Source organism: Abramis brama (genome assembly GCF_963993115.1).
Source record: "Abramis brama genome assembly, chromosome: 1".
NCBI lineage: Eukaryota > Metazoa > Chordata > Actinopteri > Cypriniformes > Leuciscidae > Abramis > Abramis brama.
In genome coordinates this window covers 55,728,343-55,745,000 of record NC_139963.1, presented here as the reverse complement: position 1 = coordinate 55,745,000, position 16,658 = coordinate 55,728,343, and the positions used below count along the sequence as shown (strand labels likewise).

At 36.2% G+C, this 16,658-nt stretch overlaps 1 protein-coding gene across 1 annotated transcript in view; it reads right to left on the bottom strand.

The window, feature by feature from the left end:
- Window positions 1–12,764, bottom strand: part of LOC311088957 (uncharacterized protein) — a 35,935-nt gene extending 23,171 nt beyond the window's left edge. The window contains exon 1 of the mRNA XM_084123354.1: window positions 12,657–12,764. Coding sequence (XP_083979480.1) covers window positions 12,657–12,714 — 58 coding nt within the window. The 5' untranslated portion in view covers window positions 12,715–12,764. The remainder of the gene's footprint in view (window positions 1–12,656) is intronic.
- Between the last annotated feature and the right edge of the window lie 3,894 nt (window positions 12,765–16,658).

Sequence of the window (16,658 nt, the reverse complement as noted above, 5' to 3'; positions counted from 1 at the left end):
ATATTAATATCTTTAAACAAACAGAAGAAATGCACCTAACATTGTCAGAAGACAGTTTTATGAAGTGGAAATATGCAGGCTAAAAGTAGGACTTAAAATCTGTTTATTAAAATAAAAATAAAAAGTTAATTTAGTATGTTTACATAACAAACAAAAAGAGATGAATAATTGAAAATTAGCTCATTATGAATAATAGGTGCTAGTAGACATGGTAATGTTGACCTGATTGACACTTCTGGATGCAGGCTTATCATGCAGGTGTTTGAGAACAGCAAGAGAGCAGATGAGGACAAACAAGCTCTCATTATGATCCATGCAAGAGCACCAAATGGCCTTGACTGAATCTGGAACCCTTCCAAAGAAGGGGGTGGAAATAGCAGAAGAAGTCCTATATACACAGCAAAAACTCCATATTCCAAAGAAAAAACAACAGGATATGCATTTGGTACACACGTTGTCTGAACTAACGGGTCCCCAAATTTCCAACAAATTTGCTGTACCTGGTTTTTGTAAGCCAGAGTTTTGGAAATATTCTTGAAATTGCAAACAGCATGTGCCTGCCGTTTGAGAGGATTATGCTTTGCTTCAAATCTCATACACCACAGTTTTGACAAAGGTCCACATTTAATTAACATACTAGGATAATGTATCATAAAGTGGTGTTTTGGGATGAGATTTCGAGCAGGATAAAGTTCTTTGAACAATTTATGATGATTTATGATGAGCTGTTTCAGGAATACTGCAAGACCTCTGGTTACAACAGGAGCAAATATAATGCTGCAAATTTCTCGTAACAAAATGAATAACTGCCAGTGCAGACTCTCAGGATTGACAATGTCCCACAAAAGAAAAGGTAAGTTTTGAATGAGACACCACATCTGTAATGCTGTTTGTTTGATTGCTGTCTCAGATTTCACGTTAAGGATGACACTTGGTTTGTTTTTTGTGTTTGAATACCCATAATCATAGCCATAAGCATATTCTTTCATTTAACTGGTCCAGGCACAACAGTTTTTCTTCAGAAATGTAGCGCTGAAGTAAAAGTCTCACTTCTAAAGGTGCAACACCTTCAAGCACATCATGCATTATATCAACACCTACATTTTCGGTTACATGAAAGAATTCCAAGGTATTCAAGCACGCGTCTCCTTTGATTCCTGTAATACTAACATCATTCAGCACAACATGCTGCAGGCAATTGTGTATGTTCCTCTTTTCAATATCATCTTCATTAAACGTAGTTTGTGAAGTTGGTTTATCAACAAGGCAAATATGGCAGAACTTATTTGCAGAAAAACTTTCTGCATATCCACACAGCGCATGACAAGCCAGATTGTCAGCAGTGAAAAGGCAGACTGTTCCATATACTGTGTGCGTTTCTCCTCTTATCAAAAGCAAGACATCGTCTAGTTCGGTGAAGTCTTGTTTACACTTTCCGAAGAGAGAGAGTGCGCGCGCGCGCGACCGGGTCTCTCTCTCTCTGCTCACAAGCGCGGCAGTTCATCTACTTTAGACGGTGTAATGAAGCGTGTGGGTTACTACATCCTACAACCGAACATTTTAACTTACCCTCTCGTAACTTCTGCACCTTTTAGCTTAGACTACAAAATTGCAGCGAGAAATAAAAATGGCGGATTGCTCGAAGTGTTGGGCCGGAAGTCAATGTCCTTATTTGGCAGTTCCGCTGCAAATACTGTGACGTAATAGTTCAAAAAACGTCATAGAAAACAGAAAAATAGGTTGAAAAATATGACCAAAACAGAATATAAAGATATCAACAAAGCACCTGAAGAGAATAATTTAAACTTTTCTGTACTTCTAAAAACTCCACATATACAACAAAATGCATATAAGGGCTTAAAAAAGTGGATTTAGCATGATATGTCCCCTTTAAAACATACTTACAGTTTGGTGCATTATGGACTAAATTTAAATTAATCTTACCTAATTACTTAATCTTTTTCTAACAGGACTATTTTATAGTGACATGCTGTTCTTTGTCTTACTTTGTTGACTAGGTGGGAGTTATAAGAAAGCTATGTAGAGAGTGTGGCTTAGATGCCACAGGATCTCGTAATGATCTTCTTCTCAGAATTTCCCGTGAGATGAAATCAAGACACACTTATGATAAGGTGTTTCAGAAAATTTGGGCCGCCTCAGGTAATCACATTTTCATTGAAACATGAAGTGTTGGTGAATGGTGCATACTTTATTATGCTATTTGAAAATTGTACAAACGCCTAACTTTACATATTGGAGTTCTAACCTGGTAGAAATGGAAGGTATTTTCAATGTAAAACCTATTTACAAACATAATGTCTTTAATGTGATGGGTTATGGCCTTTTTTTTCTAACCCTTACATTCTTTTTGTGGCATTAACACATATTTCCTCAGGAGGATGGGCAGTCGTCCTGTGCCCCTGTGGGATAGTATACAGCATAAAGCACAACATTCGTTCTGAGAGTCCACGTGACTTTGCCGATATCCTTCTCTAATGGAGGCACATGCCAAATGTGGCTATATATGACTTTGCGCGTGGACTGGCCACCCACACTAACTTGAGGGAACCTGAAAAAGTCCCCTTTAGCCCCTTTGAAGGTCGCTTACTGGCACCTTCTGAAGAAACAATAGCCCTGGCAAAACAAGGAAAGGTGAAGGTATCATTGCAATGGCTGGAAAGCTCAAAAATAGTCCCAGATAGGGGAGGTCATCCAGTGACAGGCTCAGCAGAGCATTATTGCTTGTATGACAAGTTCCATGAGGCAAATACAAAAGATGACAGGGACTTTCTGCGGAAAATTTCCCTGGTCCCACAGCTGGCTGGGAAAGTTAATAGTCAAGTGGCAGAGCAGCTCTTTGCCAAACTAAAAAAAAAAAAACTTCTTGAACATGAGCCAACCATCTACCTATGTATTCTTGATGAGGAACATTATTCACCACATGAATGCACAGAAAAACAACACAAGGTTGGAGAGAATCCAGAAGGCCTTTGGAGTTGAGGTGTCAATGAACATCCATGGCCAAGCTATGATGGGTGAGCAAACTATTCCATGTTTACCAGTGAAATGTCAGGGTGTTATATCAATATCTTCCAGAAATGTATGTCTTTGCAGCAGATCACTGTTTTAGTTAAGATTAATTATATTGGGTGGATAATTTAATGAAATAATGTCGTGGTGTTCTGTCTCATTCAACTTTGTAAATTCATTTGCTGTAATTGTTTTTTCAGGAACTGCAGTTTCCACTGAGATCCCTACTGAAGAACCCCCCACACAGATGTCGATTTCAATTGGTGAGTGTGGCATTAGATGGATGTTTGCCTGAAATGTCCTGGATTGGAATGTAAATATCTGACATCACTGGACAACATCTGTACTACAAAAGTACCATGGCACTTCACTTCACATGCTGGTCAGAAGGCACTGGTATGAATGTTTAGAAAATATACAACCAAAATAAATTATTGTAATTTTATTTATTACAATTAACAGACAGATAACTAGATAGTTAAAATTATTAGAGAGACATTCTTTATAATAATTAGATTTTGCATTGCGGGTCATTGTCTTAGAAATATTCCCTAATTGTCTGTATGATTCCCAATCATAATTTTTCCTTGACTGACGATATATAGCCCAAGCCTTGTCCCTCTGCTTAAAGAACTTATCCATGGCAGGTGTCTTCCCTTCACCTTTGATATTTTCCAGGGAGCATGTCTGTCGATTACAATCATGACGCTGGATGATGGAAAGGTCAGCACAAACATATGCAAGAGCAAAAGTCACAGCAAAAGCAAAGTAAAAAGCAACGCATAGCTGCTTGTCATTGGGTTATAAGCATGTCCATCCGACACGTCCTTCCGAGTGTGACAGCCAATCAGATATCGTCTTGGGCGGGACCTACGCCCCGTTATCTGGTTTTTGCATGTCATTAGCGTAATGTCCACGTGGTTGCGCGTGCCCAAACTCCTGAGAGTTTAGTTAAACGCTTTAATAAGACAACTTAATAGTTTAAATATGGTGCATCCTACACACATCTACTTTATATCAAAATTCTAGAAATCATTTACCCATCAAGTAGGTACCAAAATACATATATTTCCCATAGTAGAGGTGGAAGTAAATATGGATTTAGCTGTGATAAGTGTTTAACACACAAAATTAACTTGAGTAATATAAAGCATACATAATACAGAGAATACACATGTATGAGGCAACTTCTGGTGATTAGTTCCTATAACTGAGGTAGAAAACCCTACGAATAGGCTGTAATGAGAGTTAAACACACAGAAAGAACTCCACAAGTTATATAAAACATACCTGTACATGATACTTAAGATATGAGGTAAACTGGTGATCAATTCAGCTTATTGGAAGCAATTTTGAGACCATTGTTTGTATTAAACCACAAGTGGGTTAATTTCAGTCTATTGGTTTTGGAGACAAAAGTCTCTGGAATTTACAGCTGCAGGAAGGAAGTGTTCCCTGGTTTAAGGTTTGTGGCCATGGGAATGCCTTAGCATCCTTCTTTTCCTGATAAGGCTGTGGATTTATGCATTGGGGTCACCACAGGGTTTCTTGGCCATTTGGTCTTAAGTTTGGGAAACAAAGGAACAAAAAGGGAAAGGGGGGTGACATCTCCTTTAGCCATCTCGGCACCATGACTGTGTTTTATGACTTACTAATGGTTCGATGGGGAATCGTTCCGAACTGTGGAATGCAGTGTTGGGTTCATTTAATGAAATGTCCTGTTCATGGATAATCCTACATCATTATAATATATAACTATCTGTGATCTCAGACTGTGATTGTTTTTCACCTGAGTGAGTAAAGATAAAACTGAAGGAACCTCTCTCAACATGGATGTCGGTGATCCTGTTTCTCCACTGAATGGATCTTCATGTGTAGCTTAAGGTGACTTTTAAAAGAGAAATTATTCCCGCACTGATCACACGTGTGCAGCTTCTCTCTGCTGTGGATCCTCTCATGTGTTTTCAGAGTTGACAGCAGATTGAATCTCTTGTCACAGTGTGAACACTTGTACACTCAAAAAAATAAATTGTTGAATGAACGTGATTTAATCGTAGCACCCATTATGCATCTAATCAAATCAAGTAAACTTGGACTACTTTGAATATTTTATATGAACACAATATACATTTGTAGATTCAACATGATTGTAATATGTCAATGTAACTTCTTTGCAACTAATTGAATCAAAATGTTTGTATTGTGTTAGTCTAATCAAATTTATTCTTATCCACTCAATGTCGGTAAAGTGCTTCAATTCAACAAAATTCTGCCTTGTTACATAAACTAGTTAATGTCTTGTTTTGGTAGTTTAATGAATATCTATCTTGTTGTTTCAATTACATTTGTTTTAGATGACAGCACTAAGAAGCATGACATTACCAAAACTTAGTAATCTACTAAAAAAGCACAGAAAACATGCAAACAATTTAAACATTTAATTTTTTCTTTAACATGCACCAATCAAGTTTAAACTGTTTTCTTCACTTTAAGTCTTCCATCCATCCATATATAAAAACCTTACAGCAGCTTGCTGTGATATCACAAGAAAATTATTTTGATAATTATAAATGACCAGTTGCTTCACATCTGAAAAATTAAGCCATTTTAACACAATCCTTTTTGGGAATTTTTAAGTTAAACCTTGGCCTGACACAAAAAAGTTTAACATTTCAACAAACATGAATGAACATGAATTTATAACATAAAAACAAACATTTGTAAGTGTAACAATTTTTTTAGCTGTAAAATAATAAAAGAGACATAGTCTGATACAATACTATTAAAAATAAAATAAAAATAAAAATAAAATAAAAAACACTTGCAGCAACTTGCTGTGATATCATATGCAAATTTTGTTATTTATAAATTTCCAGTGTAGACATAATGCTTCACATCTAAAACCAAACAACATAATACTGTGCATCAGTGACTGCTCCACTCCCAGAAAATAATTGTAAGTGTGTAACAACTGCTTCAGCCAGTTTTCCCTTTGGTAAAACAGTTTTAGTCTCAGTCCATTTAAAAGCTCAATTACTCCAGCACCATAGACAGTTGCCTATAAAAGCGCTTCTATGCAACTGAAAATGTGCATCTTCCTGAAGTACACCAGTCTTGTTCAAGCTCACGTGCTGCTTTGTTTGGAGGAACTGTGCCAAAAATAAGTTGTCCATATACATAAACTCTAAGTGCATTTTGTTTGACTTAAAAGTCTTGTTCAAGGTTACCTGCTCCAGAAGCTTGTTTTAGAGAAATTGTGCCATTAATAACAGTTGTCCACCTATCTACGCAACAGCTGCAACTGCAGAACTCCAAAAGTGCTTTCTGATTGACTTTTCTGTCTTTTTCAAGCTCACTCACTCCCAAAAGCTTGTTTTTGAGGAACTGTACCTTGGATGACAACATCTGTCATCATTTAGATTTAGAAAGATCTTCTGCAGGACTTCAAAAGTGCATTTGAGCTCTGGTGGGTAGCTCAGGATCAAACAGTATATCAGTCCAAATAACAGAGCACAAGCCTGTGCAATGCTATTCAAGTCATTGAGAACTTCCACACCTGCAATTAGGACACCAATGTCTGCTGGGTCATTGTCAGGCAGTGCTCCCTCCATCAGTATGATATACACTCCCATCACAGTTTGCTCCATGGTACTTTGTAACTCAAAGCCTGAATCCTGTGGGACGAAATACATGAAAGATCACAAACAAAAAATAGCTCAAATATTTATTACAAGAATTGCACACTTATACACTCACTGACCACTTTATTAGGTACACCTGCAAAGTAGACATCAATCCAATACAGGAGCTCTGCTGTGAATTCTACATCTACAAAGTTATAATTTCTCAGTTGTTAACCTGAAACTGTCAGAAAGGTGACATTTCTACTGTTTATTATTGAGGTCACAGTGGGTGTGTGAACCCCCCAGTGTTATTGTAGTGCATTATATTATAAGATTGTTATAATTTAACTGCCCATGAACAAGGTGGCTAAACATTAGAAACATCTAAGAATATAATGCACAGCAATAAAACAAAAGCATGCCGTTTCTGATGCCGTTATTTTTTATGAAAATTAGGCCCCAAAAGAGTTCAACCAATATGAATTAAAAAATTATTGGTTTAGTACATCAACCAATTCACATAAGAACTTTGTCATGGTGTACCATCAGTTTCCTATAAACTAATTTGTCCAGCTCATTAATTTGATAGTTATGTGTTCTCTCATGTCACATGTTTGTAGCAGCAAATAGGGAAAAACATGGCCCAAGTACAGATTCAATGGGCCTTTGAAACTGTATTTTATCATCAACTCACCAAATATGCCTTCACCAGATTTTCAGGGTCTTCATTCAAGTAGGTGCCCAGAGACTTGACACAGGCTCTTCGGGTATGTATAGTATCATCTATGGGGTGGGGACAAGATTTATTCAAACTTCAGTGGTGGCACAGCTAAAGAGTACTGTTTGGGAAGAAAATGGCAAACTGCATCCGTCTTTCCATCTGCATTGAGAATGACTATTAAAGCCATTTATCAATACAAACCTTGGCATCCATGATTTGTGTGATTTTCTTTCCTGCTTGCCCGCCTTTTCTACTGAAGATCTCCATCAATCGTGGCGAGTACCGGTCAAGCTCAGCAAAGAATGTAGAAAGCAGTGGTACAGTAAAAATCCGCAAGAACTCCCTATCAATCTGAAAAAAAAAAACAAAAAAAAAAAACATTGATAATACATTTGTTAACTCTCATTATTTTTCAAATGTGTTCCAATGTGTAGAAATAAATCTTTTTCTGTGGAAAGGTTAGAACGCTCACATATCTCACATCGAAAAGTATATGAACGTTGCTGTCTGTGTAGAATGTAATGGGTGAACCATCTATACACGTGGGTTTTAAGTCCTGCCCATGTCTTAAATATGCATGGACAATTTAAATATACACAAACATAATGATTGCCGCTTCCTAAACAATGGTGTAGTTTATAATGCTTAAGTAATTTGTACCTACAACTCTCCTTTGCAACACACTGCCTGCACTGCCACATAAACGTCACTGAAAGAAAAAGAAAAGGAAAGTTCAGTAATCAATGATAGTTAGTTATACATTACTGTATGTGAGTGTTACGAAAAACTACTTACCATGTAATAAAGGTGAGGTTCACACCAGAAGAGCATGGGGACAGCTTTATATATATTCTTTTTTTGTATAAAGAAAAGGAACAATTTCGCTGTGAAAAAAAAAAGTGTATAAAAGTTAATCTGCAAAACTGTAACTAATTTACTCTGTGTATGCTAAGGCCAGAAATGAGTATTCATCAGTATTCTCCTAATTTCAAAGACTAACTTTAAAAAATGGGCCAAAGAATATGCTGCTGTTACTAAATATCAAGAGTTTTACTTATATTGATAACTAGGCCTATATTCCCTGAATTAAACCGTGCATACCTATTCAATCATAACTTTTACTGCAATTTGTTAGGACATTTCAAATATATGGGCGACTGCATCATAGATTTTACTTGACATTTTTTGCATATTGTATTCAATGAGATTGGTAAATTAGCATTATGTGGCATTTTGGAACTCCATGTTTGAAAAGACAGAAATGATTAGTTACAAAATGTTTAGAGTAATATTTTGCTTACACACATGAACATTTAATTTAGATAATAAAAACAGTCCCTCCGTTGGCAACCTCAGCAAAAACTCAAAAGAGAAATAAATAAATAATTAAATAAAGCTCTTAACGTCAGCTAGACAGAAAAGAGCGACGAGAAGTGCACATTGTTTCAACATTAACTTCTGTTGTTTCGGATGTAACCGATAGACCAAGTTATGTACATGTACAGGGGCGGTTCTAGAGGCGGGGCCCTGGCCCCTGCTGAAATCTGATTGGCCCCTGATTGGCCCCCGTTCCTAGGGGTTGGGGGAAAAAATCGGTTCTTAGATGCATCGCGATGCGGACGTGGACGATTCTGAATCGATTCACAAATGTCAAAAATCGATTTTCTAAAAAAAATATATATTTTTTTCTAATAACGTAATATTGACGGAACGCAAAAGGCGGAACTCTAAAGCGGACGTGCAGTGCGCGGACAGTCTGTGGCGAGCACATAACAGAGTCGCGCACATAACAGACGCATGATGGCCAGAGAATGTCTAATAGGAAGAGAATTGGCACTCTCTGCTTACTTCCGGTTTCTGGACTGGCTGCAGTAACACGTCTCTGTCCATGCGGGGGCGCTCGCAGGCGAGTGCAGAATGAATGGAGGTCTATGGCGAAAAACCCTCAAAATCCACTTTTCTCAAGATATAATTTTTTGTCTAGTAATTTGAATGTTGTATTCGAAAGGAGATGCAAAGAAATTACACATTGCTGGGTGTTAGATTTTTTAGAGTCACTTATTTGGTTTAAAAAGTCTTTTAAAATGTCAATGACGTCAGAATGCTGACGTCATTAGCAGAATGCTAGCGTGTTATGGGCAACAACAACTCAACCTGTAAGAAATCGAAAAGAAATAAGTACTCGTTCATTCAACTTTCGACCTATAACCCATGTTGAACTTGCAAAACCTACAATAAAATCTGAGATTTCTCAATGGCAATCGGGTGAAAGAGACACATTTAGCCGTATAGCCCCATAGACTCCCATTCAGTCTGCACTCGCCTGCGATCACCTCCAGTGGAATTCTAATGGAACTGCAACCAAGATCGATACAATGGGGCTAATAGGAAGTGCCAAGGCTCTCCGTAGACGGGCTCTGTGATGGCTGAGCGCCAAATTCGAACGGCAACCTCTTCGTTAAAAGCTAACGTATGGAAAATTGGCAATTTCATTGTTACCTATTTAGTATTTTTTGTATGAGAGCTGCTTTCTGTATTGTTTAGTTTTCACATCAATATGCTGTAAACCGATCTCTACGTTATACTGCCCTGCAATATGTGCAATGCCAGTCACAAAAAGTTAAATTTTGACTGTGCTCTCTGCAGATGTTCATTCACTTTTTTTGTATAAGCAGTTTTGATTGTGGTATACAGCAAACAGTTCAAGTCATAATTCTTTATTATTTAGTTGTGAATAAGAGCGGCTTTGTATGTTACTGATTATTCAGAATATGCATAAGTCCACAAGCATTATGTTTGTATGAGAGCTGCTGGTACATAATTCTATATTTTTGAACGAAAACTGTTTGTGAATTTGCTACAGCAAAATGTTTTTTTTTCTTTTTTTTCTGAAGGATTATATTGCTCATTGGAAATAACAAGAGGATGTTGGTTAGAAGTCTATTATTAAATGCTAGAGATTCAGTATATGCTGAAGTTTGTATTAATTTACTACAAGTACGCTGCTAGTACAGGCACACATTTATTTTCCTGTTGGTTCTTTGCAGTGTTGGGACAAATGCTGGCAAATGTAACCTTACAGTTGACTTGCCAAATCACTTCCATTTGTTTTATTAATAAAATTAATATAGGAAGTATTGGAAGTAAGTTCGTTATGGGTCATCATAAATACTTTGCTTTAAAAGTACCAAGTAGTAAAAAAAAAAAAAAAATTGTTAATAATCTATAATCGTTACCCTCTGAATCGAATCGAATCGTGAGGTGCCTAGAGATTCCCACCCATCAATCGTCGACGAGAAGAGCAACCGGAGAATTCTTCACAACGATCACAGATGCAATTCCACCCCCAAACAATTAACAATAATTTACTGTTTGTAAGTGACGACATGATTATGAAACTTAAAAGGTGGAATTCAGAAAGAAGTGCATTGTGTCCTTTATGCACAGTATAAATAAATGACAAAAAAAATCATTAAGAACTTTACTGGCTCATATTTTTTTATTAGAGCGTTTGAAAAGGAATGACTGCCGAAATGTATTTGCACCGTACTGAATAAATTATTTTGTGTGCTTGAATGTACCCTGTATTTGGCCCCTGAATGTAACATGTGGCCCCTTAATGGCCCCTGTTACAGAAAAATCCTAGAACCGCCACTGTACATGTACCCAGGAGTAACGTTATATCGTAAAAATGGCACATTATGTAAGTTATGTAGTTAATAGTTAGGCGTAGCTAACATTGAATTGTAACAGAAATGCACCAATTGTAGCGGATATATTAACGTTGAGGTGAAACTCCTATCGACGAAGACACATAATTGAATCCAACACGTGCTTCAAGTCTGTGAAAATAACCCTGCTTAGAAACATCGAAACAGTGTCTAATAACTTATTTTTGATCTATAACCCAACAGTACTAATAACAAACAGGTAAATATAAAGTACTTACCCCTCAATATCAAGGATGCAGATTTGCAGAACGATGAGACCGCACAAAAAACTTCCAGCCGCCTGGAGTGGACTCGCGTGCTCCTGAACTTCCCGCCGCAGTGCTGAGCATGCGCAGTGGCTCGCCAGAGAGAATTATTGATATGAAACGCCTCAGTCTCATTGAATCAACAAGTGCTGATCTAATTCATTTAATTATTTCTTAATTTAGTTACAAACAACAAGAATAAATCATTTAACAGAAGTAAATTCGTTATATTCTTATTAATCAGACATATTTGTATTTTGCAAATCCAGCAAGTGGCTATTTGACTTTTTTGAGTGTAAGGTTTTTCTCCAGTGTGAATTCTCTGGTGCAGTTTTAAACTGTTCACTGAAATAAAAGTCTTCTTACACTCAAAGCACATGTACTCTCTCACACCAGTGTGTATTTTCTGATGTACTTTTAAATTGCACAGCAGTGAAAAACTCTTTCCACATTCAGAACATGGATGTGGCTTCTCCTTTATATGAACTATCAGATTGTGTCTCTTCAGGGTTGATGCACTAATAAATGTTTTTCCACACTGATCACATGTGAACGGTCTTTCTCCAGTGTGGATCATCATGTGAACATTAAGATGTGGTTTTTGTGTGAAGCTCATCCCACATTGATCACATGAGAACGGCTTCTCTCTCATGTTGATTCTCATGTGAATTTCAATTTCTCGTTTGCTCGCGAAACTCTTCCCACACTGATCACAAGAGAACGGCTTCTCTCCAGTGTGGATTCAACACCGGATCTGCTTGCCACAGAAATGTCACACAGTGAATTACAAGAACACAAACTTTTTGCAAGAAGTGTAAACAATTGTGAAAATTGTCTTGTGCAAGACAATGGGGGACTAAGCATTAACCGCATGGGTTTCTTTGACAAATCAATGCTGATCAGAACTTGATGACAATCACATTAACTATATGGAGCATCTGAATGTTCAAACGCAAACAGAAAAGCAGTGAATCTCCTCTTTATGGGACTTTTTAAAGCATACAGATGGATTAGCAGTTCAAAAATGATTAAACATTAAAGAACAACAGTTATGTTTAGCCGTCGGCAGATGTATAGGTCTTTAAGGGATAAAAGCTAAAATTATATTTAGTTTGACCTGATGTTGACAATCAATATGAACATTTCTTAAACCTCCCTTTACTGACCATGTGTTGAAAACCAAAAATGAAACTTTTGCAGCCATTTCATAGGTACATAACTGTTTATCTAAAAGTGATGAAGTGCTTGAATGTTTCTAACATGAATGTTCTTCAGCATCATGAATGAATGAAGAATAAACACCAACCTCTTTGTTCTTCAGGATCTTCAGTGTGTTTCATTCTGCAGGGTTCTGGATCACTCATGTTCTCACTGTCCTCTTTAATAAACTCAGTCTTTGCAGATTTCAGCTCTTCCTGATGCTTTCATGCTCGTCTTCACTTGCAGCATTCATTGGGAAATTTGTGTGGGAGGAGCTTCACTGATTATGTGATTGATCTGCCCAAAATAAAAAAAAATATATCAGTTGCTGAGTTTGTTTCCATTCCACTGAATGGATGACATTTGCTTGTTGTAACTCTTCAAAATTAAACTTTATTTTTGTATCTTTTTTCAACACTGAATACTACACATATTTAACTATTAAAAATGTTTATTGGTCAATCCCAGGCAACTTTATTTAATTTTTTACAAGGTTTCTAAGCAGAAGATGGACGCATGTTTTCTCAGTCCTATTACCAAAACTCATGTGCCATTTAAAAAAGCATTTCAATTAATTCCTTTGTTTTCCCAACAAGAAAGTGTTTATTTTAAATAAATTGCAGGTTATATGTTTAAATACTTGATATTTGTGGGAAAAAAATCACTATATAGAGAGGGAAGTTAAGACAAAAAAGGGAGAAAAGAGAGGTTTGCAAGTGTGTTTCGCTTCTTCCCATGCAGGATGCCATGGATGGGTGTTTCTGACACCGGCATAGTATGAGTTCTCTCCATCTTATACAAAACAGAAGAAAGACAAAAGGTTTAAGTCACTTTGTGGTGGACGGGCTCCCTGGAAGTATGGTGTTCACATTGTAAAACTAATGCTAATGTCTATAATATAAGTAATTGCAACCTTAAATGTTAAAGGTACAATATGATACTATGAGTACTAATATTTACAGTATTAAATCAACAAAACAGAGGACTCTACTCACTCCTGTTACTTTAACTCACCCCTGTTATTTTTCATATAAGTAACAGGAGTTTTTAAGCAAAAAGTTATCAAATACATGGCATATGGCCACATAGCATACATGCTAATAAAGACACGGAGGAAATTCTAGTGACTTACTTTATCTTTTTTTTAAATAAAATCTAAGAAATAATTTAGGTAACAGGACAGTATGTTGAGATTGACCTTCTCAGTCATAGTTACAATTTTAAATCAAATATACAGAAATTAAAATGAGATGACTTATGTTCTTCCAAATGTGTATTTTATCTAAAATATTAGGTAACATGTTTTTTTCTCATGAAAAAATAAATACATGTAAAGCATTGATTGGATACAAAGTCACACAACAATGCAAAAAAAAAAAAAAAAAAGAAGATTTCTGAAGGATTTTAATTATTATATTCCATGGTAAAGTATTTCTAAGTATTTTTTATTATTATTATTTTTAAATAATTTCATATTTTAGAGTTAATTTTCATACATTTTTATACATATAATGTATAATGGGGACAAAAATGTCACCCTGTCGGTGGAACGGCTATTTTATACTTATTGATAACAGAATATAAATATTGTAATAAAATTATTCCAAATATAAATAATGGTAAGAAAAATAATTCAATGCATAAAGACAGAAATAAATGTACATATAGTAGCCAACAAATCCCCTCAGTCTGCTGACACCAATGAAATGAGCTTTAAGTGTCAATTCACAGCAGATCTGAAGACATCAGCATATACTTTAAGTAAGGAATAATTGACGACAGGCCGACAGGAATAATTCAACGGCCTGAAGTCAATTATTCCGCTTATACTACAGTTACCACACCTCGAAACATTGTTCAGATTATGTATTTCAAGACGTTTGTAAAGTTTTTGTCATTAAAACGCTCTTGTATGTAGGACTAATTTCTTACGCATCTAATCCCATGCCTCCGTTGCTAATTCCAAAACGTCATTTTAGAGTTAGTAACGGAGGTTTGAGCCACTGATAGCAGACTAATGCTGGGACACACGACTAGCTGACACAATCTCTGACTGTTTTCATCGCAGCATATTTTAAACACCGACTTTGAACACAGACTGAACGCGCTGAACACGCGTTTGGACATGATCAGTCATAAGAATCAAATAACATTCATAACCGGCCTTAAAGTGTGTCCCCGGCTTTATGCAGTTATTAATGCAGTTATTAGAGAGAGATGTGCAATAATGAGACAGAAAAGCATGTGCGTCAATATTATTATTTATTTATTAATTCAATTCGTTTTAATTAATTCGTTCATTCTTTTGTTTCTATTATTGACAGATGACAGACTAGTCAAATAAATGAAACGCAAAGCCCTTTTAACAAGTAGGCCAATCAATAATTATTTATTTGTTAAATTATCTGCAATAAAAATCCGTGCTGCAGGACTATCCATTTATTTAGCCTATATTCAGTTTAATTTTCTATTGATTATATAGGACTATATACTTTATTTATTAAAATTAAACTGCATGTTTCCATTGATTGTGAAGCTAGACATTGAAAATTGCAGATCAAGCTCATGGGGCTGCATGTTTTTTCTTGTTATGAATTGTATCCTATTTTCCGTTATTACAGTTGACTACGCGAAGTGATATGGAACTGTAATGCGGTCAAGACCTGCCTGGAACTACTTTAGCTGTGCGTTTCCCTGAAAATAATGCACACCTTAGAACGTTCGTCAACCAATCAGATTCAAGCATTCAACGGCCCTGTAGTATAAACGTCAACAAGAAGTGACATCACCCAACATCACTTAGAGCACCTTTAAAGTTTGAGATCTGTGAGGGGAATTGATCTCAAGTGTTGCTACAGCCACTTTATTTCTCCTCGTTTATATGGATTAAATGTGTTAGTTATTTTACATTATTAAAATAACCTGCAACATATAGGCCTACTGCTAAATCCTTTTACACTCGAGCCTATAATGAGTCACATGAGACATTTGAAAGCTATACATAAATAATATTCTACCTATTACACTTGGAATAATATTACTTGTGGTGCTCTTTATTTTTTAAGCTTTATGGTCTGTTTTAGTTTCTACACATTTTAATGATCTAGTTACTTTATTGTAAAGAATGTAGTTATCATAAAATCAATGATAACGTCTATATGCGTTTATTTCTGTGTTGATGATTTTAACTGCTTTTCTTACCATTATTTATATTTGGAAGATATCTGGACTTTAATGAAGAAGCAGAATAATGTTAGGATTAGCAATACAAATTGTTAAAAATAATTAACGAAATGGCACCAGTTACTGTAGGATGAATAGATAGACAGACATTATGCTTATTTAACAGGTTAAAGAATGACAAATATTTTTGCAACCTCTCATTTTCTATTTTGTGGGTATGTGAGTTTTATGTGAGTCTTGTATTGTTCAGTCATTTCATGGGTATATCGGGAGAGTTGTTTGTTGTGTAAGTGCGCCCTCTATTGGATAGAGGCTCGAGTGGTGGTCATATACTGAATCTTCGCGTTCGTTTCTCAGTCTGCATTTCTACTGGACTGAGAGAGGTAGGTGTTCACATCAGTGCGATGTAAGCTTGAAATATACCGGTTGAAGCTTTAGCTTTAGTGCACATGGTAACTTGTACGTGTATTTTATGATGAGTGCAGATACATTTAGTAGAGATGTGTCGAGAACTGCTGTTTTGAGTGCTTAAGAAATGGCTAACCTCGTGGTTTGTTTTGCTGTGTGCTAGCGCTCGCCACGAGTCGCCAGTCTATCATCTTGTAATGCAGCCCACATGTTTCAGTTGTCCTTTTTCTTATGTTAGGCTGATTCTCAATGGAGATAGAATCCTGAACTTTTGCTCTCTTTGAAATTGTACAGGAGTACTTCCAATAAGTTACCTGGTTTAATATATAATGTGTTCATTTAAAAGTTTTCTTGTACTTATTGATGTCCAATGGCACTGAACAGCCCAGATGTAAAGCATGTACATATTGCTTCATGCATGTTACTGTGTGTGCTAACTAGTGAAAGGAAGATGGTTCAAAAAACAAAAACTAACTGCGTAATTGTTTGATTTTCGCAGACCAGCTCCATAGCTCCA